The sequence below is a fragment of the Miniopterus schreibersii genome (genome assembly GCF_964146895.1).
Source record: "Miniopterus schreibersii genome assembly, chromosome: X".
Lineage (NCBI taxonomy): Eukaryota > Metazoa > Chordata > Mammalia > Chiroptera > Miniopteridae > Miniopterus > Miniopterus schreibersii.
Window position 1 is genome coordinate 440,049 of NC_138104.1, and position 24,142 is coordinate 464,190.

The 24,142-nt window shown below is 36.9% G+C and overlaps 1 protein-coding gene and 1 pseudogene across 7 annotated transcripts in view; both read right to left on the minus strand.

The window, feature by feature from the left end:
* The window catches only part of AFF2 (ALF transcription elongation factor 2), a 393,556-nt gene that overhangs the window by 111,523 nt on the left and 257,891 nt on the right, over positions 1-24,142 (minus strand). For 4 of the 6 annotated variants that reach the window (XR_013998027.1, XM_081125975.1, XM_081125978.1 and 1 more), the window contains exons 5-7: positions 23,042-23,128; positions 16,944-16,980; positions 16,638-16,671 (exon numbers count right to left, since the gene is read on the minus strand). Coding sequence is in view for 5 of the 6 variants with exons in the window: in XM_081125975.1 (XP_080982101.1) it covers positions 16,638-16,671; positions 16,944-16,980; positions 23,042-23,128 (158 nt within the window). In the remaining variant the exon portion in view is untranslated. The remainder of the gene's footprint in view (positions 1-16,637; positions 16,672-16,943; positions 16,981-23,041; positions 23,129-24,142) is intronic. The other 2 variants (XM_081125977.1, XM_081125976.1) reach the window with 1 other exon arrangement.
* Positions 20,412-22,370, minus strand: LOC308551229 (heat shock cognate 71 kDa protein pseudogene; annotated as a pseudogene). The gene is made up of 2 exons: positions 20,686-22,370; positions 20,412-20,506 (listed from the first exon to the last, which is right to left on the minus strand). The product of its transcript is annotated as a heat shock cognate 71 kDa protein pseudogene (transcript).

Below are 24,142 nucleotides of genomic sequence, written 5' to 3' on the forward strand. Positions count from 1 at the left end.
ACATACAAATGGCCAACAGATATATGAAAAGATGTTCACCCTCACTAGCAGTTAGGGAAATGCAAATCAAAACTACAATGAGATACTACCTCACACCTGTTAGAGTGGCTATGATCCAGAAGACAAGCAATAACGAGTTTTGGAGAGGTTGTGGAGAAAAGGGAACCCTCATTCACTGCTGGTGGGAATGTAGAATGGTATAGCCACTATGGAAAGCAGTCTGGTGGTTTCTCAAAAAATTAAGAATGGAATTACCATATGACTCAGCAATCCTTCTCCTGGGTATATGCCTGAAAAACTTGAAAACATGTATTTGCAAAGATATATGCACCCCTATGTTCACTGCATCATGATTCACGGTGGCTGAGACATGGAGACAACCAAAGTGTCCTGTGACAGAGGACTGGATAGAGAACATGTGGGACATGTGCACAATGGATACGACTCAGCCATAATGAAAGGATGAGACGCTGCCATTTGCAACAACATGGATGGACCTTGAGAATATTATGCTAAGTGAAATAGTCAGAAAGAGCTAAGAACCACATGATGCCACTCATGTGGGATATAAAACTGAAACTCATGGACACAAACAGCAGTGTGGTGGTTGCCAGAGAGGAAGAGGCTGGGAGGTAGTAAAGGGTAAAAGAGGGCAAATATATGATGGTCAAAGATGGTTTGACTTTGGGTGGTGGGCATATAATGCAATATACAGATCATGTATAATAGAAATCTACACTTGAAACCTATATAATCTTATTAAATGTCACCCTAATAAATTTAATTTAAAAATTAAAATAAAAAGATAATGCAAAGAAGAACTTGATGTGTAGATAGTGAGTTTAGCAAGATCTGGGTGTGTGATTTGTAGCCATCTTTCCCTAGCAACTTCTAACCTCAACTAGGGTGGTCTTACAAACCATACTTTCATAGGAGCCTCTCAGCATTTTTTACTTTCATCTTTGTTATTTTTTTGTGTGTGGATAATTCTTCTATTGCCAAATATCATTTTTTTTTTAAATATGTCTTTATTGATTTCAGAGAGAGGAAGAGAGAGGGAGAGAGAGAGTTGAAATATCAGTGATGAGAGTCATCATTGATAGGCTGCCTCCCACACACCCCCGACTAGAGATCCTGCCCACAACCTGGGCATGTGCCCTCACAAGGAATTGAACCCCGATCTCTTGGATCCTAGGTTGATGCTCAACTACTGAGCCATGCCTGGATGGGAAATTGCCAAATATCTTTATTTAAGCTTTCCAATAGGTGAGATACCTGATGTTTGCAAAAATGTGTCTCTGAAATGCATGCAAAAGCTTAATCCTAGAAATAAAAAAAAATCAATATTTGAGTTCCTTCATTATAAAGTAGCTGTTATATTCCAAATACAATCACTGAACCATATCTTTCTCTACAAATTTTACATAATGCATATTACTAATATTGAGTATATATCAGTAATAAGTACAAAGAACAAGATGTAATTGGTGAATACAGGAAGAGTAAACTAATCAGAACTCATCTCTGCTACCCATCAATATTTTGGGTACTTTCATATCTACTATCAAGCTTCAGATAATGTGTGATAAGACATAATAAAAATTATAAATTACTTATATGTTATATTCATTATTTTAAAATGTGTTCATAACTGTTTAGTCAATAAAGTAATTTAAAATTATAATTTAATGGAGTGCTGTGTACGCAGCGACATCTTTGTTTTAAATGTGTAGATCAGGAGATCAGAAATTCCAGTGTAGGGGTTTATACAAACTTAACTACATAGTAAATGCTTTAAATAATAGGTCTTTTATCAAGAAGGTGCTTAAATAAAGGACACATTCTTGGCTTTGATGATATGATCTGGATTACTGGTGCTGATAGAGTTTAGTAGCACACAGAAAACCAGGGGAAAAGGAAATTCTTTCCTTTAGACTCTGGATTGTATGTGATGCAACATCCTTCCCAAAGTTTTATATATATTGTGTGTTTTCTCAATCTAATGTTATGCAAGTTTGCATTCCAAACACATATTCCCAAAGAGGGTAGTGGGGGAAGATAGTCCAGAGCTGCCAGGTGGGGGAGAGACAGTTTGAAGTGGATAATCCACATGCTTTGATTTGAGAGTTGACTTCATTACTGCATTTTCAATAAGACCAGCATTCAGAATGGCCTCAAAAGTCACCAGGATAATAGAACTATTATCTCTCTCAGAATTATCTGATAAAAAGCTCTTAAGCACATTCAGCCCCTGGGTTTATAAAACATGGCAGCAAATTATCTCCCATGAATGTTCAGTGAGTAAGCAGCATTTCTTTCTTTATTCATTCAGCTTTTCTCCCCACAATAAGGGAAGATGATCTGTGGGCGTAGTCAGCCACCCAGGAGACAACTTATAGTTGCAGGTGGTCTGGGGGGGGGGGGGAACAGACAAAAGGCTCCTCACAAAAGAAATTTCACAGTGAAAGTTGGCGAGATTTGAGAACACCTTCCATATTGTTAATACAAAATTAAAGTCTCCATTACTTTTGAATAAAAATTAGAATTTCACTAAGTTGGGTAAAAGGGACATTTGAGTTAAAACATACTTTCTCAGCTGGTTGAGCAACTAGAGGAAAAGTGGAGTGAGGGTAGCAAGTTAAAAAGTAATGAGCTTCTCCACTCCAGGTAAATATTAAAGCTGAGTCTATATACAGGGGTGGACAGAAGTAGGTTTACAGTTGTGAGTAGGTGAAAAACAGAGTTTATTATTGTGTTATTTATTTATTACTTATTGTATTTATTATTATTATTATTAACTTATTTTTGCCCACCCCCATATGCATGGAGAACTCTGTAATGACTTAGTTTTCCAGATCTGCATGGCCTGAAATTCTCCACATCAGGAGCAAATTCTGGGAACAAAATTCTATGGTCAACTCAGTTTTGGAAACAATTCCTATTGTACATAACTCCTGTAGAAACACAGTGAATATTATCATATTGAACACTCAAAAAATTCCTACAATAAAAATACTTTTTAGTTCCTTTTTAACCCACTGGTTCCCAAATATATTGGATCATAAATGCCCCCTTTTTCCCCTGAATAACAACATTCCATGGTAACTATTTTACAGTAATACTTTATGGTAGAGCACTTAGAAAAGGTGAAATCTAGATTATTTCATATCTAAAATAATGTTGCCTTACACATCCACATAATTGACAGAAAAGAGGTTATTTTCTTTCTCTCTGAATATATTTGCCTTAAACATTCACATCATTTGCATAAATAAAACCATACAGCCAAAGCTTCCAAGGAAATTTTTTTGACACTAACAAGGAATTTTTTTTAAGTACAGTAAAAATCTGATTTTCAATTAGGAGGTAAGAGTCAATATACTAAAACTGTCAAAAAAAAAAAAAATCACCCAGTGCCACATTCTTAACTCTCTTGCCAACTTGCCTGGTGGTCACAATCATGTGCAGAAATAGAGCTTTCATTTTTAAAGTTGAGAACCACAACATATTCTTGAAAATTATCTGAGACAACTGCATAAAAAATATCTGAAATCAGTGCTCTACAAATAAAAGACCCAGGATTAGCCCTGTATAATCAGCTCAGAAAAACCTTTGGTAAACTCTTCAAGCTTACAGATCTCAAATAATGTTGCACAGCTCAGCTCTGGTTCCCTTTTCAAAGGCATTTTGCTCTATTCAAAATGATAATTCCCAGGTAAACTTTCCACACAGGCTGCCAGGGTTCTTTAAAGAATTCATGTTTTGAGAGATGCCACATTTTTAGTTACTGATCTGGCCATTTCATGTTGGCTGTGAATATTCTGCACACCAAGGATTACATTCCATTGCAAATGTTAAGTCATGAAAACTACTCTAATTTTTTCACTAATTTATTGTTAGATTTTCATTTCATGGAATGTGTCCATGAACCAGGCAAATTGAAGAGGAAAAAAGGGACTGAACAATTAGGTTCTCACAAGAACAAGAATAAGGCTGTGTTTGATTGACTGCTGCTGAAATATGGCATTTCACTAATTATGAATGAGCATTATGGAACTACCTCTGAGGCAGCCTGTGGCACCTCCATCTCTATTTTTGTCAGCAAAAGCTGCTGGACTATAAATAATTAATGTTAATGATGAGCAAACTCTCATCATGAACCCCAATATAAAAATTTTTACCTTTTTATGCTATACAAATAAGCATCACTTTGCACAATAGATTTGTTTCTGGAAAGTGCATGTAAATTGATGCTTTGAAAATCAAACTATATTGTAAATGCATGAGATGAGCTTACTATTTAGAGGAAAACTACAATGAATCATTTTTAAAGTGAAGGATTCTTTTTAAGAGTGAAAAATTACCTTTTTTTCTGTTTGGAAATATATGCTAGAATATCTGTGGCAGGTTTGTTTCAAGTGAAAAACCACCTCTGTATGTGCTTTCTTTTTCTCTCCCATGTAAATTGCGAGATATAATCATTCAGTGATAACCATCAAGCAGCCAAATTACCCTGTAATGGAGTGGGCATGTGGATGGACATTTTCTCAGGTTTTTCATTATGAGAGACTGTCACGATTCATCTGCTTTGTCTCTTGCTTTCTTTTGAGAAAAGGGAGCTATTGAAATGCTATTTATGAGAAACATTGCTTTGAGACCTTTCCATATATGCACATTTTACATTATTGGAATTAAGCTAAGAAAAGGGTTTTACACCATAGTTTCAAATGTGAGGAATTGTTTAATGGCTTCAAACTGGAAATGGTTTGACATCCTCTGCTATGCATAATGAACTGCCTCATTATATCTCATCAAAGTTCATTTTTACACAGAATTAAAAGACAACAAATCCAAATTGAAATATGATTTTTAAAGTCAAGTTACTTTAGTTTATATCTAAAAGTTTTAGAGGGATGTATGTTTAGGAATACTTATTATTATTCTATAATTTTGAAAAAAGATTTCTAGGAGTTTTACATAAAACTTTATGTAAAGAATAGTGTTTGAGAGAACTGCTTTCCCACAGAGGTGGTCTCTTAACCAGGATAATTCATGCTGTCCAGAGAAAGATCACTTTCCAGAACATGAAAATTAATTCGCTCACATGTACTGCTATATTAATTTTACCTATAGTTTCAGGCTCTTATATAATAAAGGTGCCAATAACAAATACAATGGATATCAAAGTTCTAAATTATAAGAAATATTAGAAAGATTTCATTGAACTTCTATGATTATATTTTTAATTAATTTATATCACATTCAAAATCAAGTTGCTAAAGATATTTCTTTGCTCAGAATTATCTTCTTAAACTGTTTTAAACCTTCTTTTAATATATTACTTAACTAAATTCCTTATAGTGTATTTTTCCTAGCAAAGGAAGGAAAAAGATTAGTCTACCTGGCCTGAAAGAAATATTCTAAAAACACACACACAAATATTTTTAAATAATGTAATACTCTCTTAACTTAGTGCTTAGGAGTAAAGGGAAATAGCACCTCAGTGGATTGCTTTTCATAGTTCACTCAGCAATGTGTTTACTAAGACACTCTTACAACTATATGCTTATACATTTTGATATATAGTATGTTCTACAATAATCTGTTTTCTGAGATTTCATTCTTATTTTTAAAACCTATTATTTAAGTGTTATTTTTACCTTCCCTCCCAGAAAAAAACACACACAACAAAACACCAAACAAGCTTATTTCTCAAGGGATTCATAGTCAAGCCTGACCATAATTAAAAAGACAGAGAGTCTGAAATGTGTTTTTAGACAAAGAAAACAGAAGCAGATATGCAGCATCAGGAGAAAACTATTTATTTCACAGAAGGGCAGGGGCTAGTCCATGAAATTTTATTCACACATTTATTTACTCAGACAAGTTCCCTTTTGTGCATGCACAAAAATGGGAATTCAGAAAAGGGTTCTGTTCCACCCAGTTAGAAAACTGCCAATGTGCTTGCTATATTTTAGAAGCCGTTATTCATTCGTGTGTGTGTGTGTGTGTGTGTGTGTGTGTGTGTGTACCAAAGCAATCCACAGCTATAAGTCAGGAAATTAGTCCAGTGGTTATTTTACAGAAGGTGAGAGGCTATCCTGGCAATTAGGGCAGATAATTTCCTCTGAGGAGGTGTTGTCATTTCTCAAGACAATTGAGTCTGGTGGATTCTAGGGTTGGACATTACATGGGCATGTAGGAAGGCCACGTTCAGGGGTCTTTTAGTGGAGTCAGGCAGATATAGGTTCAAGACATGAACCCAGTGAATGCAGAATGGTGAAACCACTATAGAAAACAGTATGAAGTTTCCTCAAAAATTAAAAATGGAACTACCTTATGACCCAGTGATTTCACTTCTGGGAATATATATCCAAAGAAACCTGAAACACTAATCAGAAAGAACTTATGCACCCCTAGTTCATAGCATCATTATTTACAATAGGTAAGATCTGGAAACAGCCCAAGTGCCCATCAGTAAATGAGTGGATAAAAAGCTGTGGGACATTCACACTGTGGAATACTACACAGCTGTAAAGAAGAAGGATCTTGTACCCTTTGGGACAGCATGGAGGGACCTGGAGAGTATTATGCTAAGGGAAATAAGCCAGACAGAGAAAGACAAACATCACATGATCTCACTTACATGTGGAATCTAATGAACAAAATAAGCAAACAAAATAGAAACATACTCATAAATGCGGAACACAGACTGAAAGCTGTCAGAAGGGAGGGGGTTGAGGGGCTAGGTGAAAAAAGTAAAGGGATTAAGCAAAAACAACAACACACCTCATAGACAGATAACAGTATGGTAATTACAAGGGGGAAAGGGTGGTGGGGGCAGGTAGAAGAGGGTAAAGGGGGATAAATGGTGATGGAAGGAGACTTGACTTGGGGTGGTGAACACACAATGCAGTGTACAGATGGTGTATCATAGACTTGTACACTTAAAACCTATATAATTTTATTACCAATGTCACACCAATAAATTAAATAAAAATGAAAAAACACAGAAAGATAAAATAAAATTGCTTTGAGGCTAAACAAGGTCATTTGCATTTCCATATAAATTTAAAAATACACTGTCAATTTCTACATAAAAAAACTAATGGAATTTTGACTAGGATTGCATTGAATCTACAGATTTGGAGACAGTTGAGAACCACATCAAGTATTTTAATGCATGAACATGATGTCTCTCTCCATTTATTTAGGTAATCTTCAAATTTTTTAGCTTTGTTTTATAGTTGTTAGTATTTTGGTCTTGAACATATTTTGTTAAATTTACTCCTAGGTATTTCATGTTTTTGGATGCTATTGTAAATGAAATTTTAATTGCAATTTCCAATTTTTTGTTGCTTGTAGCCAGCATAAAAGTACAATTGATTTTTATATGTTGATCTTTTGTCCTGTGACTTTGCTGAATTCACTTAGTTCTGGTGTGGATTCTGTAGGCTTTTCTATGTGGATGTTTATGTTGTTTGCAAATGGAGACAGTTTCTTACTGACTGTCAGGATCTAGGTATAGTTACCATAGTAGCAACCTGGAATTTTAATCTAGTAGTAAAGGTCAAGACAGGTCACTAGTTTCAGGTCCTCTTCAACCTCAGAATAAGAGAGTACCCACCAAAAAGCATGACGATAAGGGGCGGTCCTAACCCCAAATCTCATTCTTTAAGATACTGAGATTGCAAAACCTATATGATTTTTTAAGTTTTCAAATTCTTTTACAAATGCTCAAACTATCGATTACTTGCATTATTTCACTGCTCACATTAGAAGTGAGGAAAATCATGCTCAGATGGCTTAAGTGAGGTACCCAAGGTCACATAACTCATACTGTTGCAAGGCTCAATCCTAAACCTCTTGAGTCTAGTTTTCTTTTTGTAAATATCCACCATTACTTCTCAAGTGTTGTGTCAATGTGGTTTAAATCAAAGAATTAATTCCCAATGCTGGCAGAGAGGAATTGACTTATATGATGAAACAAAAACTCAGATAGCACCAAGTGACTTCATCAATTCACAGGACAAAAAGTGAGAGAGCTGGGATTTGAGCCACCCAGAAGTGGAGACCTGGAAGCTGAGTTCTTTCTGGAGCAATAACACCCTCCCCTGTCTCCTGACTACCAGGATTAAGACCAATATAACAAATGTAAGGATTTGTGGAAATGGAAAAAGTCCTATAAATTAAAAGTATTATTATTATCAGTGTTATTTACCTCTGTAGTTAGCAAAAATTGTTCAATTGTAAATTTGTACAGGTGTGGCAGAAATGATATATGAAATAAAAATTTGAGTTTTGTAATCCAAAAATCCTAGACTAAAATTCCAGCTCTTTCATTAACTGTGTGTTCTTGAGCAAGTCATTTAACTACTCTGAGATTAAATTTCCATCTCAAAATTAGTTTAATCTTACAGAGGTTTTGTGAGGATGGAAGTTGATGAAGTGATTGAACTAGAGAAATGGCACTGTGCACAGAACCGGGTAGGCTGGTTTCCACTGTTAGTACTAGCACTGACTGTGCAGCCATGGATGTTTAGGGTGTTTGAGCCCTTGAGAGGCCAACCCTGGGAGTGGTGATAATAGTAATGATGATGCTATCCTATCTCAGAGTTGTTGTGAGGATGAAATAGTTAGTGCTTGTAAAATTTCCACAGTGCTTGGCATATAGAAGGTGCCTAGAAGTGTGGTGGCTATAATTACCCAAGCACATCGCTCACATGCAATTTCTTTCCTTACGTTCTCTCTGCACAATACGATATATGAAAATGATTTTGGAGAAACCTAGCATGACCTTTACAATTTTCAGATATCCAAGATAATTTCTATATATTATAAGTATAAGGTACTTAATTTTTTCTCATGAAAATCTAAAAATATTCCATGTTATAATATTGAGATACATGGGATTTTTTTAAATTTTGGTAACTTATGCAGAAATTAAATCACTCTTGAAATTGGGCAATGTAGGTGGCAGAACTGTAGGTTGGTTTCTATATAAATCATTACTTTTCACCACCCCTGTATCGCCTTCCTCCCTCATCACTCTCTGAGGTATCCTGGAACCTTAGCCAAGGACCAGGTATTATATTAGGGGTTGTCCTAGTAGATATTGGGTACCAATATTCCACATGGTTGCAAAGAATAGAAATTTTGTTCATTTGGTTTTTAGAAGGCATATCCCAATACCACCCTACCCTATCCCTCCGTCCAACTTTTGGCAGCATATTTAGAGGTGCCAATCAGACCATTGTGAGACTTTTTCTTTTTTTTGGTCCTCATTATTGAAGCAGATGGATGAACCACAAAGAAAGGCATTTGTCAGTTTTCAACTGATTTTACAGATGTTATTGTGCAAGCATGTATGATATTCTACCAACACTGCTCCGCACTCATCAGCAAAATGGAGGGGCTTTTAGCAGCTCTGAGAAAGTGTCAAGAGAAAACCATTTAAACATAACATTCCTGATAACATAATTGTGGCAAAGGATCTGACTGTTCATGAAATTTTTTGATAAGATGGAAAACCAGAACAAATAGTTTATAAACAGGGAAGATATTCCTTCTCATCTAATTCAGTCTGAGTGTTTTTGGGGTGTGTGTGTGTGTGTGTGTGTGTGTGTGTTTAATTTCTAAGAATTATCCATGAGCTTGTCTACACTGCTGCTATATTTTCTTCGCTTGGTCTTAGAAGATTTGCCAGCACTCTGATGAGTTTTGGCCTGGCAGCCATCTGGAGAATCTGGGGACAAGGCAGCATATTCTAATGGGAATGCAGAATCCTGGTTTCCACTCCCAGCTCTGCCATTCCCTAGCTGGGGGAGTTTGGGCAAATATCTTCCCCTTCCTAAGCCTGGTTTCTTTTTACCTGGCTATCTAACAGGATTGCTATGACACTCACATGAGGCTAATGCATTGTGTGAAAGTGCTTTACAATGATTAATCACTGTGCACAAGAAAAGTAGCCCTGATGGTAGCATTTCACAATCAAGTAAGTGCAAAAAGAGTGTACATGTGTATGCATGAATCTCGTTAGATCAGACAGCATTAGAGGGACCTGATATTCTGGGATACAGAGCATGTGTTTGCACAGGTGCATATGTATGTGTTATCACAATATTATGTTCAATCACAGAACTGGAATCATTTTAACTTTGGTACCTTGCTTATTAACTTTAATGTTTCCCACCAGCATTGTTTGCTTCACTCCCAGTTACTGTTCAAAATGTTAAGAACATTGCCATTAGTTGATAAGATTAGGAATATATTTTAGAGGATATATAGCAACTTTCCAATTATCAAACACATTGGTAAGCATGAAAGGTTTTGGATGAACCTCTCATAGAAACAGACTTAAATATCAGTTCTCTTCTTTTCACTTTCAATATGACAAAATGAATATTTCTTGAACAAGATGTTGTTTGCATCACAGGCCACCAAAATCAACCTCATATAGATTTTATATACTAGTATAACTCCCTTACAGTCATGGATCCTTCTGCTTCCCCAAAGGAAGCATCTTACAGGTATGGTGACACAATCTGGATACAGATCATGAGTTGAAGATAGACCTGTGCTTACTTTTCCTGATCTAAACCAAAATGACAAGGACTATTTTCACCTCCATTGTGGTTGGTCCACTTTGGCTTAATACTTTGGCAAGATCACACCTCACTTCAAATGAGTAGGACCATCTCCAAAGTGCCCATGTATGGCTTTATTGTAGGTTAAGACCATGCTCTCTGGAATCTGTCCTGTTCTGGCTTTGTTACTGTGGCCCTTTGGGCAACTTACTCAATGTTGCTAAATTTTAATTTCTGTCACTGTAGAATATAATACAAGTGACTCCTGTGGGCTTGCCATAAATAGAGAAAGATCCTGGGACATAGTAAGCACTCAATAAATATGAATTTGTTGAGGTACTGGTGTTATCAGTACAAGTATAAACTTCCTCAACTTGTGAGTTCCTTGAGGGAAGGATATGTAGTGTTTAACCTTGACTTACCATAGTGCCTTGCTCAAAGCGTTACACACAATAGGGGTATAATTCATTTTTGTTGAAAGAAATGAAAGTGTGAATGCATGAATATAAACATGGATGCAAATCAGGTAGAAGAGACACTCGACTTTTCCCTGAGAGAAAGAGACGTTGGCTTCTAATTACAAAGGTGTCTCAAAATCTACCTGAAACATATGAATCTTGGGCACATGAACAACATAAAAATGTAATCTACTCTTTCAAGATTTATGATACTTGAGCAAAAACATTTATGTTTTTAGCTTTTATAATGAAAGTGGAAATCTACAGCTCCCATTGAAGGAGCCTGTGTATTCAGTCTTGGAGTCTGTCAAACACCAGGAGCTTCAGCGCTTCTTGTTGTGAACATTTCAAATGCCAATATTGCTTGTTGTCACATTAGCCAATATACAATACTCAAAATAAAATCCTCTTGATGTCTGATTACTCTTCTTAAGGACCTCATGCTGATTCATTTCAAACTGTGAATTACCTTTAATTCACAGCTTGAACAGGCTGCCAATTTTTGTTTTCTCTGCTCCCAGGTGGCTGTCCCTGATGCTGTGGAGAACTTCCAAAAATATATTAAGTCCTCAGGAAAAGTTGGCAAGCTCTGAGGTGCTGAGCATACAAGACAGATTAAAAGCTAGAGTTGGCACAAGTCTCAGTTTGAAAACCAGAACGGCTGCAACTACTGAAAGTCACTGAGATTACCAGTTTATCAGGAGAATTTAGTCTGGCTTTGATAAGCCAAACTGAAGAATACTATTTCTAAATTCCAAGTACCAAATTATGTATTCTGATTAAGAATTAATCTGATTAAGAAAATAACAGTCATTTTCCCCCTGCCTCATTACACAGTCACTTTGCAACCAAAATTGTATCTAAGTAGCAGATCAGACATTTATTTAGGGAAGAATATGTGAAATTGCTAAAGATGTGGGTTATTGCTCTGCAATAAGACACTGCAGTTCTCAAATCTCAAAGCAGTCTTAAAGAAAATAGTTTTGATGATAGTTTTTATAGAACTATGGTCAGGATTGTAATGAATGTGAGGGAATTTTTTGAGGGTAAAATGTTTCAAAATTCACCTAGGAAATAATGTGAGGCTTGTTATTAGTTATAACAAACTGGAAAACATTCTAACAATCTTTCTATTCTCAATTGTAATTAAATCTTCATACCACATAGAAAAAAGTTTAGAAATAATGCTTTATTTGAAGCAGTTTTGACTTGATTTTGTATCATCTAAAACAGAGAGGTATAATATCTTATGGGATTGATTTTTATCAACTTCATCTCTATGAATCCATCTGAAGGTTGTCTTAATTTTTAAAAGGTCAAATGTGATATACCAAATCCCTGAACTCATCAGATCTCATAAGGAAGGGAAACGTGGTGGGAAGAGACATGGTTTTGAGCCTATGCAGCCTTCAGCCTGCTTTCAAGTTTTCCCACCAAGGAACGATGTAACTTTCTTGGTCCTTCTGTGTTCTCATAGCCAAAATGCCTGTTCAAGATAAATATGCATAGTCAGTTTGTCTTCAAAGTGGACTGTGCACATTTCATGTGGAGGGACTGTATTCTAGCTTCCCTTTTCTCATCTGTAAAATGGAAATATTTGGAGTCCCTCCAGGATAGTTTGCAAGTATAATAGGGTGATGCATATAAAAGTACCAGGCATGGCCCTAGACAGTTTAGCTCAGTGATTAGAGCATCAGCCCATGGACTGAAGGGTCCCAGGTTTGATTCTGGTCAAGGGCATGTACCTTGGTTGCAGGCTTGATCCCTGACCCCAGGTTGGGGCGTGTGCAGGAGACAACCAATTGATGTGACTCTCTCACATCAATGTTTTTTGTTTTTTTTTTTTTTCTCTCTCTCTCTCCCTTCCACTCTCTCTGAAAAGCAATGGAAAAAATATCCTTGAGTGAGGCTTAACAAAATAAAGTCCTGGCATGGACCTGGGGAATAGCCTGGAACATGTGCTCAATAGCACAATGATTATTGTCTGAGACTTCTGCCATTCCTGTGCTAGTATAATTCCTTTCCTCCTAAGTAGTGCTACATCCAAGGATTTGTTCATGTGGTGTGCATATCCACCCCCAAAAAATAAACTAAAGCTGGACACAACTAGTCTGTCCCCATTAGACCTTTCATCAATTCTTGGGTCAATGACTGGGATATTTTCAAACCTGTAGCTAATATCATAAGTGGAGAAACTAGTTTTATGGCAATGAAAGAACATATGCCTTTATACTGGGCTTTTATGGAAACTCCAGATATTCTCAATAGCACAGCTTAAAATACAGGAGTTGCTTGATTAAAAGAGAGTCTGGATGGTTTCCAACTGGACAGAGTCCATATGTTAACAACCAAGTGTAACAGAAGAACTGATTATTTGGAGCTGCCATCTTTTCAACAGTACTCACAAATTAACTGAAATGAAGGACTGACTAGATGGATACCCTTCAGTTCATGGATGCTATCTCAAAATGTGTGTCAGGGCCACCAAATATAGATCTGTTCCAATTTAGGATAACTCATAAAATTTCCAAATAGGTCATGTACTTTTGTAAAGCCACTGTATTGACGTGATATTTTAATCAACTAGATGAAGCAATCCAATTCAAGAAACTCAAGTATTTTGGGCTTGGTTTAAGTTTTCTCTTCCATCACTCCTTAATGGCTTCATTGAGAAACTAGAAAGTAATACAATATCTGATGTGTCCATTTAATCCCTGAATCTTGTAACTGAAATATATGACTCTTTTAGAATCAGAGCAGGCATGGTATTACTGTACAACTCTACATCCTGAGAAATACAATTTGACCTTCATAAACCCATGCTTCACCCTCTTTTTGTGGGCAGAGATCTTTTTATAAGGAGGCTAGGAAATCCATTAGATTTAGAAGACCTGGGTAAGGCCTGTTCCAAGACTATAATACAGCTCAGACTCATACAAGCTGAGGGAATCCAAAACTGTTGGTTCTTCTTTTCTGACAAGTGTTTATATGTGTACCTGTATGTATACACACATATACAAATTAATTTGCTTAACTTTCCCTTAATGGACTTTATATGCATACTTTGAAATAAAAATAAATTCACTGTGATTTAAATTCACATCCTCTGAATACTAGGTCAGTGCTTTCCTCCCAATACCATATCTGCCATGGAGTAGAGACTTGAACCCAAGTCTTGAAACTCCTCCAGTCCAATGCTCTTGCCCCATGTGCAGTGAGAATTCCAACTGGATTGGGTAGGATGCTACCCCATGAATGGACACCCCATAAAAAGCACTATGTGTCAATGGAGTACACTGAGCAAAGGAAAGACCCAGTTCTCCAAAAGGCCTAGAGAAAGCAGTGGCTGTCAAGAACACCGATTGAGCCTGGTTAGTTTCTAGCTTGCACTTAGGCACATTTGGGCCAGTGTTTACAGACCTGGTACCCATATGTGCAGTTCTTATAAACAATTCAGGCTCAAATGTAAGATATGAAATTTTATAACCAGTGAAAAGAGGCCAAGATGAGAGGAAGTAATAAAGTACTCCAGTAATTAAGGAATTCTGTTTTACAAGACCCATCTCCCTCAATTGTAGTAAGTGGCAGGACTATATCTAGGATATTTGCAGACCATGGGAAGGTGTCTCTCCTGCAGTATGGCCAACTTAGGGGTTGCTTCCCACTAAGCTCCAGCCATCAACAGTCTGTCTACACTCAGAATGTTGTTAGTTGCCTGGAAGATTACCCTGCCAAATAGAAAATACTAGAAGACGGCTTAAAAATCACACTGTACTAAAATATGGGAAAATGATAGTAATATCTAAGCTGAAAAATTTGGGAAGCTAAAAGTCAAAATAATTCTTATAACTCTTATCTGTCCTGTATCAAACCCATCTATTATACAAAGAGAACTTACTTCAGCTGAAGTCTGATGGACAATACTTGGACTTTAGACCAAGCAGCTAAACAGAGAGCAAGCAGCTCATTCATAAAATGGACCTTGCGTCTTCTAGTTTTATTGATGCTTCCTATAGAAAACCCTGAATGCAGTACATACCCTGTGCTGTGAAGTGCTGTTTTCTGAAAGCACAGCCTCAAACTGTAAACCATGGTTCATGAGTTTATTTTTTTTAGTTACTAACAATTGAAATATTGCATTTTAGGAACTATATGGACATCAACATATTTCACAGTAGGAACCTCATACTCTTGCTTTAGGAGTAAGATCATTTTATAATGGGGAAAATATTTTTTATTTTTTTTCATGTTTGGAAACTTGCATTGATTTCCCAGATCTGAAGTGCACACATGCGTGTGTGTGTGTGTGTGTGTGTGTGTGTGTGTGTGTGTGTGTGAATTTTATTGATTTCTAATGGGAAAGGAGCAAAGCAGAGGGTAAGATCTATTGTTTACTAGCATAAAATGGGAGAGAGCATTTCAAAATGCGATTAATGCAAAAGTTAAAATGAACAATATCAAAGATGATTTTGATTTCTATGTTTCTATATAATTTGGTCCTTAAATCAGGGTAATGGTTTTTATTCCCCCTCTTATTTTTTATCCTTTCTTTAAATGGAGAATTCTTAGCTGTTAAAATTGAACTTTGAATTAGAAGGCACAGCACAGAAGGCCAGAAGACAAAATAAGAAGATGGGTGATGGGGTTATGGCTTTCAGTGCTTTGCTGCTAAACAGAACCAAGAACATGGAAATGGCACTGACTTTCTCTGAATCTCAGTCTATTTGGGAGTCATTCCCAGTTGTTTTATGCAATTATTTGTGATCTTCCAAAAGGTGAGCCATTCCTTTCAAGTGTGCCATTAGGCCACTTGAATGTCATAAATTATTTCATTTTGAAAATCTTCAAGTATGTGATTATTACTTACACAGTGTACTCCCATTTTCTATTATTAGGAATAAAAGGAGTTGTGAGACAAATACTCCTTTGATATATTCTTGGACAAATGGATATTACAAAATCTACAATAGTTAATATGAGAAAATTGGTTTCTTCATATCCTTCCTTCAGTTAATAAAAAAAGAAGACAGTGCTGAGTGAATTTCAGGGCCCTGGCTTGTGAATTTCAACCTATTGTTATGTGATCTCTTATTCTATCTCTTCCTGGCTGCCTCTGTTTGGCTTTAATATACAGTAGTCAGATGACCTACAAATGGTGAGGTCTCAAGATGACTGGCCATAGCAATCCATTCTACATTTCATGCCCAATCATGGCTGCTCAGATGTGCCCTTTCTCCATCTTCATTAGAGGTGTCTGGGTATTGTATATAATGATGTCTGTGGCTGATGTTACACAATACTCAAACAACTAGTCAAGAATTATAGTTGTTTTCATATCCCAAGTATTTATTCAGCCTGTGTCTATATCATTAGAGGACCTATTGGTTATATCATTCATTTTTACTGTTAGTTGCTTATCGTGGTAAATCTCGTTCTCCCCTCTAACCATATTATTATGAGTCAAGGTTCATATTTTTAAGGAGCAGGACAAAGAACAAGTTTCACTCAGCACTGAGGCACCATTTCCTTGCCAAATGCCCCTGAAGAAGCCTATTTTGAAAACCCGAGTATTCACAACTTGAGTGATACTTACTTTGTAGAAGCTCTGCTGGTTGGGTCGCTCCACTCTGAAAAGAAACGGCACGCATAATTACTATCCATATTTTCTACTGTCAAAGGATTATTCTGAATTAAACCGATTTAATTCAGACATGCAGCCCTTCCAGTTATACTTTTTCACAGCATCTTTCAATTAATAAAAGATGAAAAAACAAACTGGATGTATCACAATATGACTTTTTGTTATTGTTATTTTATATTTCAATAATATTAGGTAGAAAAGAGAAGAGGGAGGAGAGGACATAAAATTTGGACTAAGAATGTTTTTAAAACCACCTACTTTGTAAGGTGAATCCTGAAGTCATATGTTGGGATTCCTATAAGGAAGAACACATAAAATACAAACATTAGTTAAATGACTCAAAGGGAATAAAAGATATATCTCTTATTGCTGAAGATATAAGTTGAGTAATGTTTGTAAATAGGAAACCATTGTTGACAATTCCATTAATTAGACATCTGTCTGTAGCTCTATTTGAAGGATAAACATTTGATAAATAAACTTGCTGCAACATGATCATAACAGCCATTTTCTCAGAATTATTCAGACTGGTATCTATTTGGAAATCTGTGCAACATGGGAACAAATGACCTCCATGTGTGAAATTCAAGTATATAATTTCTCACTGACCTAGGCAATTATGCCTCTAAGGAAGTAAAGGGTACTTAGTTCAGAGAAATAATCATGGTTTTTGTAGAAGTATAAACAAGGCTGTAATTAATAGATTTGCTTACTTGTTCCATTTTATAGAAACAACTCCAATTTTCTACCTTAACTGTGACACACATGCAATACATGTATCTCATTTTCAAGAAAAAACTGTTCTTAAAACTTTATTACAAATTTCATGAAGCATAGGAAGCAATTTGAAATATGCTAGTGGAGCACATTATTTAAAGGGATTTAAATTTGATTTGAAAGTCACCCTACACACAATTCATTCACTGTTTTGAGAAATCAGTGTTTGGATATGTCAGGCTTTCTCAGAGCGTGGCATGCCTGTATGGATCCTGACAAAACTTGCAAGCAGAAGTATAACAATGATGTACAGGGTGTGCACAGCACCTCATGGATAGAAAAGAGAATATCGACTGCAAAGCAAATGTGTCAAAACTGGAGACAATGAATTCCAGTAAATATAAGAATTAGTTACAGCAATAAGTGCTAGAAATAATCTATTATTTAAGCCTAAACTTGCCACACTATAGAGTAAAAATAGGATCATAGCATAATTTATATTTAAAGTAAGTAAAAAAGAATGATAGCACTGTGCTTTAATAAAAAGTATACTTTTCAGTATACTTAGCGTGATTCTGTTGCCCAAGAGACTTATTTTCTGGCAAGATCAGCACTCCAGAAGACTACCATAAAATGTTCATAAGAGATGGAAAAGGCCTCTCAATTTAAGAGCTGTGCTGCTGAAAAGTTTCTGTACCTTCACTGATAGAGAACTGACTTTTGACAACTGTAACAAGCTTGGCCATTTGATTCCCACCACTTAGCAAATCATAGATGACTAGAAAGCAGAAACACTTTTAGAGCCACAGCCACTAGGAACACTGAGACATGAAAACTGACAGCACAGGGGGCCAAACAAAATGACATAGAAAATCTGAACTTAAAGAGCACAAAAGTCTATGGCCATTTAATATAGAGGCAAGCATTTCTGCCCATCTTAATAGCTCTTGAGGGCACAATTACAGCATAGTATAATACTACAGCATAGTACAATAACTGGTGATCATAACAATGTCAAAGTTATCAAGAAAGACTAAAGCATGTTCACTATAATTTTTATAAGAAGTCAGAAAATATTTCAAAATGACACCTATTACATGATTCGTATGGAAGGATAACCTTTGTTCATCCAAGAATTTCAATTATCCAGAACACTTCATTTCCCAAACTACCAAATAAATGAGCGGTTAACCATTTATATGTTTTAACTGTATACCAATATTTCTACCTGTTATGTTTTTAAAGGGATTTCATTATAATTGTATAGGGCAAGTTTGAGATTGTATACTTTTAGGAATCAAATAAAAATTTCCAAAGTCAAATACACCAAGTATCTGGACAGAATTTTTAACCTTCATCCAAGTATTTTACACTTTAGACTGAAACAATCAGTTGTGCAGGGCAGCAGGGCAGTAATTCATGAAACAAATTGGAGGGTTGTTATTTACTAAATTTGAGTCACTGGTGTTATATATTCTTGACACAGTTTTTAAATGTTAAAACTTTTTAAAACCAGAATTCCAAACAAATGAAACACTTTTGGATATTACCCAACTTGCTCTACATACATACCTAATTAGAAATAGCTTGGTCATGGAAAGTATCTGCATTATTCATGCAATAATTTTTTAAGACTTTTTAATTGATTTTTTAGAAAGAAAGGAAGGGAGGGAGAGAAAGATTGAAACATCAATGATGAGAGAGAAACATCAATTGGCTGCTTCCTGCATGGCTCCACCAAGGACCGAGCCTGCAACCCGGGCATGTGTCCTGACTGGGAATAGAAACAGCAACCTTTCAGTACAAGGGATGATGCCCAACCAACTGAGCCATACTGGCCAGGGCTTTTTAATTTTTATTTATTGAATTGAGGGGAGGGGCATCTGTTTGTTTTTCTACTTATTTATGCATCTATTGGTTGATTCCCATATGTGCCCTGACCAGGGATTGAACCCACAACTATGGCATATGGGGGTGACCCTTTCTACTGTGCAAGCTCTGTCATGGATATAAGAAGAAATGGATGGTTTCTGAGAGGGTTGTGACCCCTAGTTCTGGTGTAAGCACTGAGAAAAGGGTGATCACCCTGGTTACATGTATTTACTGGAGATACCTATGTTTTGGAAAACAGAATTTGAACTGGACAACTTTAAATCTGTGAGATAAAAAACTACATTGCCAGAACATCTGGATCTAAAAGCTGGTTCTGTTATTTATTAGGTAGGTAATTCTGAGCACATTACTTTACTCTGTGCCTCAGTTTCTTCCTCTGTCAAGTAAGGATAGTCAAATTACCAATCTCTTTTCATCACAGTGATGATCAAATTATTTAATATATATTAAGTACTTAGAATGAGGTGCGGCACATCATAACATTATGCATGTTGTTGATTCTATTATTGTTATTTTAAATGAACTTTTCTTTCAAACCAACATTTCGGGAGGGATCAAGCAAAACAAAAGAGTGGGTGTATGGTCATCCTGATTTCACCATTTTATCCCACTTGATTATACTTTCATCATAGAGTTGATCGTACACAGATAATTGTCAGAAGAAAAAAATTATGCCTGATACCAAATTTTGCACTTACTACAAAAGCCATTTAAACAAGCAGTTGTATTGTGTACACTCGTAACTGTCAAAATTGTGACTTGTACAAATTATCTACAAAATTGGACAACAGAACTGAACACACTACAATTGCTGCACAATTGTTGGATGTTAGGGAGAAGGTACCAGGCCCAGGGCAGTCTAAGGAGTGAGAGTAGGAACATAGGAGGGAATGATACACACTCAGAGAGGGTTGGTGCTCACTTAATTCTGACCCTTTTCAAAGGTGGGAAGGGACCAATGCAATTTAAGCCAATGCTATTGTCAAAATCAGGATCCCCAAAATTAAGGGATCTGATTTGTTTTCTACATATAAAGTCCAAATTCCTTGGCTGGCACTCAAGGCCTTCTGCAGAGATGTATTTATCTGCACGGTGTTCATCTCTCTCTACTCCCCATCATGCAAACACTGATCCAGCCACTCGAGATATCATATCAGTATGGATCACACCATGATCCTTCGTCTTGCCAGGCATTTGCCCATTCTGTTCTTCTGCATGGAGTATTTTTAAAATTTATCTTTATTGTTGAAAGTATTATGGATGACCCCCTTTTTTCCCCCATTGACTCCCTCTTCCTGCTCCTGCTTCTTCCCCAGGCCTTCACCACACTATTGCCTGTGTCCATGGGTTATGCATATAAGTTCTTAGGTTAATCTCTCTCCCCACCCACCCCTGCCTTCCTCCTGGTTATTAAGCCAGTTGATTTCCTTAGATTTGTGAATAACCTTCTGTTTGCTCCCATCATTGATCTTGCCTTGAAGTTTTTCATCTTCAACGTTTGTTTCATGTTGAATGCATAAGATTTGTGTGAATTCTTGGAAGACACCTTGTTCTGATGCTTCTCATTTTCAGCTTTGTACTTTCAGCTTCCTGGACCCTGCATTCAATGTCTTCCTTGCTCAGATGACCCTTGACATTAGTGATGGTAATCTTGTTCTCTTTTTCAGTACTCTTATCCACATCAGAGACATTATGGATGCCGTTGGCATCAATATCAAGAGTGATTTCGATCTGAGGAATACAAGGTGCAGGAGGAATGCCTGGGAGTTCAAACTTGCCAAGCAGGTTGTTATCCTTGGTCATGGCATGTTCACCTTTGTAAACCTGAATGAACACACCAGGCTAATTGTCAGAGTAGGTAGTGAAGGTCTGTGTCTGCTTGGGAGAAATGGTAGTATTGTGCTTGATGAGGACAGTCATGACTCCACCAGCAGTCTCAATGTCAAGGGAAAGAGGAGTGACAACCAACAGCAGCAAATCTCCAACAGTTTTGGGTTTGTCTCCAGATAGTATGGCTGCCTGGACAGCTGCACCATAAGCAACAGCCTCATCAGGGTTGATGCTCTTATTCAACTCTTTGCCATTGAAAAAGTTCTGTAGGAGTTTCTGAATCTTGGGGATATAGGTAGGCCACCCATCAGGACAATATCATGGATCTGAGACTTGTCAAGCTTGGCATCTTGAAGCGCTTTCTCCACAAGGTCCAGGGTGCCACAGAAAAGGTCAGCATTCAAGTCTTCAAATGGGGCATGGATGGTAGAGGTAGAAGTCAATTCCTTCACTGAGCAAATCAATCTCAATACTGGCCTGGCTGCTGGATGAGAGAGTATGCTTAGCATATTCACAAGCAGTATGAAGGCGATGGACAGCCCTCTTGTGCTCACTGATGTCCTTCTTATGCTTGTGCTTGAACTCTGCAATGAAGTAATTGACCATTCAGTTGTTAAGTCTTCTCTACCTAAGTGGGTGTCCCTAGCTGCAGAGTTTACCTCAAAGATTTCATCTTCAATTGTGAGACATTGCGACACATTTAACTTGCTACCTCCAGAGTCAAAGATCAGAACTTTCTTTCAACCTTTTTGTCTAAGCCATAAGTAATAGCAATGGATCTTTGGTAGCCTGATGCTGAGAGCCATTGAAGTAAGCAGGTACTATGACAACAGCATTGGTAACAGTCTTCCCAAGGTAAGTTTCTGCAATTTGCTTCATCTTCGTGAAAACCATAGATGACACCTCTGCTAGATAGAAACATTTTATCTCTCCCTTGTATTCCACTTGGGCCTTCGTCCTGCCAGCATCATTCACCACCACAAAGAGCTAATGTTTCATATCAGACTGGACAACAGCACCATCAAATCTATGTCCAATCAAGTATTTGGCAGCAAATCTGTGTTGGTAGGATTCATTGCATCTTAATTCTTTGCAGCATTACCAATTCATTGTTCAGTATCAGTAAAGGTGATATAACTTGGGGTGTTTCAGTTTCCCTGATCATTGGCAATTATTTCCACTTTTTTTGTGCTGGAAGACAACCACACAAGAGTAGCTGGTACCTAGATCAATGCCAACTGCAGGTCACTTAGAGGTGGTTGCTTGAGTGTATGCATAGCTTGCAAAGATTTGTATCAGAACAGTTGCCCCCCTCCATTCAATAAGCTACTTAGGTATTTTAAAAACTGATGGTGAGAAAAAAACTTCTTACTGGGAGCAGGTGAGGCAAAATTATATTAAACATTTGACAATAGGACTACAGAAGAAAAATTTCTGTCAATACAATGTGTTGGGGTTTTTGTTGTTAAAAAGATGTGCTTGTTATTGTTAATAAACAACTATATTAAGAATACATAAGAGAAACAGAGTGGTATCTTTATATGATGCTCTGTGAGCAAGAACTGGAAGGTGATATAAAAATAAAAATTGATCTATTAGAATGAAGTGTATAGGCTTTTATAATTTAAAATTTTTCATATGTTGATACATTATCTATTTGGTCTTCCTTAAAGGACAAGTTCATTCTTCTCTCTGATTAGTCAGCTCTGGGCACAGTAAGTTGGACAGTGGCCATGCTCTAGGTATGGTAGCATATGCAGTGTCAAAGTGTATATTTTCTTAAAGACTCTCTTTCAACAAAAATGATATTTATAATAACATCTCAAGGGACAAGAGAAAGTCTAGATTTTATGGAGCTAGAAGATTGGCATAATTGAAGTAGGATAAAGAAAAATGTAGGAAGGTAGATAACTGACCTGTCCTGGGATGGAAAATGTGTTCTGCTCAGAGTTTCCAGGAGTATGTATGGCAGTGAGAGGAGTTGGCCAGGAATGTGTCATCTCCTGATGAGGAAAAAAAAAGCAACTTTATTTTGGGGCACTTAGAAAATTAAACACCTTCTTGGCACTAAACATAGTAAGCCCTTTATAAATACTTACTGATTGAATTGGTTGAATTTTTTTCAGAGGGACTTAAAGTCATTTGGTCCATTCCCTTGCTCCACACTGGTGCTTGAAGCCTCTTTGCAATACAAAGGGCCATCTAACATCCACTTGCACATTGCCAATGACAGGGAGCTCACATATTGAGGCAGCCTGATCAGATTATTCTTCCTGGATATGAGCTACACCTGAGTCTCTCAGGAGCCTCTACCTATGGATCATACTTTGGAGCTGCACAGAACACATCCTCCTCTTCTTTCACATGACAAGCCTTTAGCTGTTGAGATACAGCAATTTTATCCCCTGGTGTCATCTTTTCTCTAGGCTGAGACATCCACTGCTTGTTCACTTATTTGTTGGGAATGTTCAACTTTTCTTCTAATGCTTGAGTTCTGCATTCTGTCACTATCCTAGGTGCTCCCCAGAGGGGCTCTTCTAACTCATGGTATTCTGTTTGACGTGTGATTGGTCAGCTCAGGGGAGAGCAGTACTGTCACCATCCTGGTTCTGGATACTCTGATACTCATTTCTCTTGATGTAGCCTAATAGATAGTGACAAGATTACACACATGCTGTTGATTTTTCCATGCAAAGATGAGAAAGCTGAAGAGAGTGCTTTGTCATGTGATTGGTAACTCTGTTCCACCCAGACATACACACTGTATATTTGTGAGTTCAAGTCTCAAAGTAGGATAAGCCCCTCAGCCTCCCTCACTCTCTGTTATCAGAAGGGGCACCTTCTCAGTTCTTTCAAACATTTAGTTTGAAAAGAGGTCCTGTATATTCAAATCATGCTTTAGTAATAGGGCTTGTGGCCAGCACGCTTTACCTGAAGAGTAAGGATAATTAAATCACATGCTTAACACCCCAGCACCAGAGAGATGACAAAGTTTGTGAAGCAGGACAGTGCCAGCA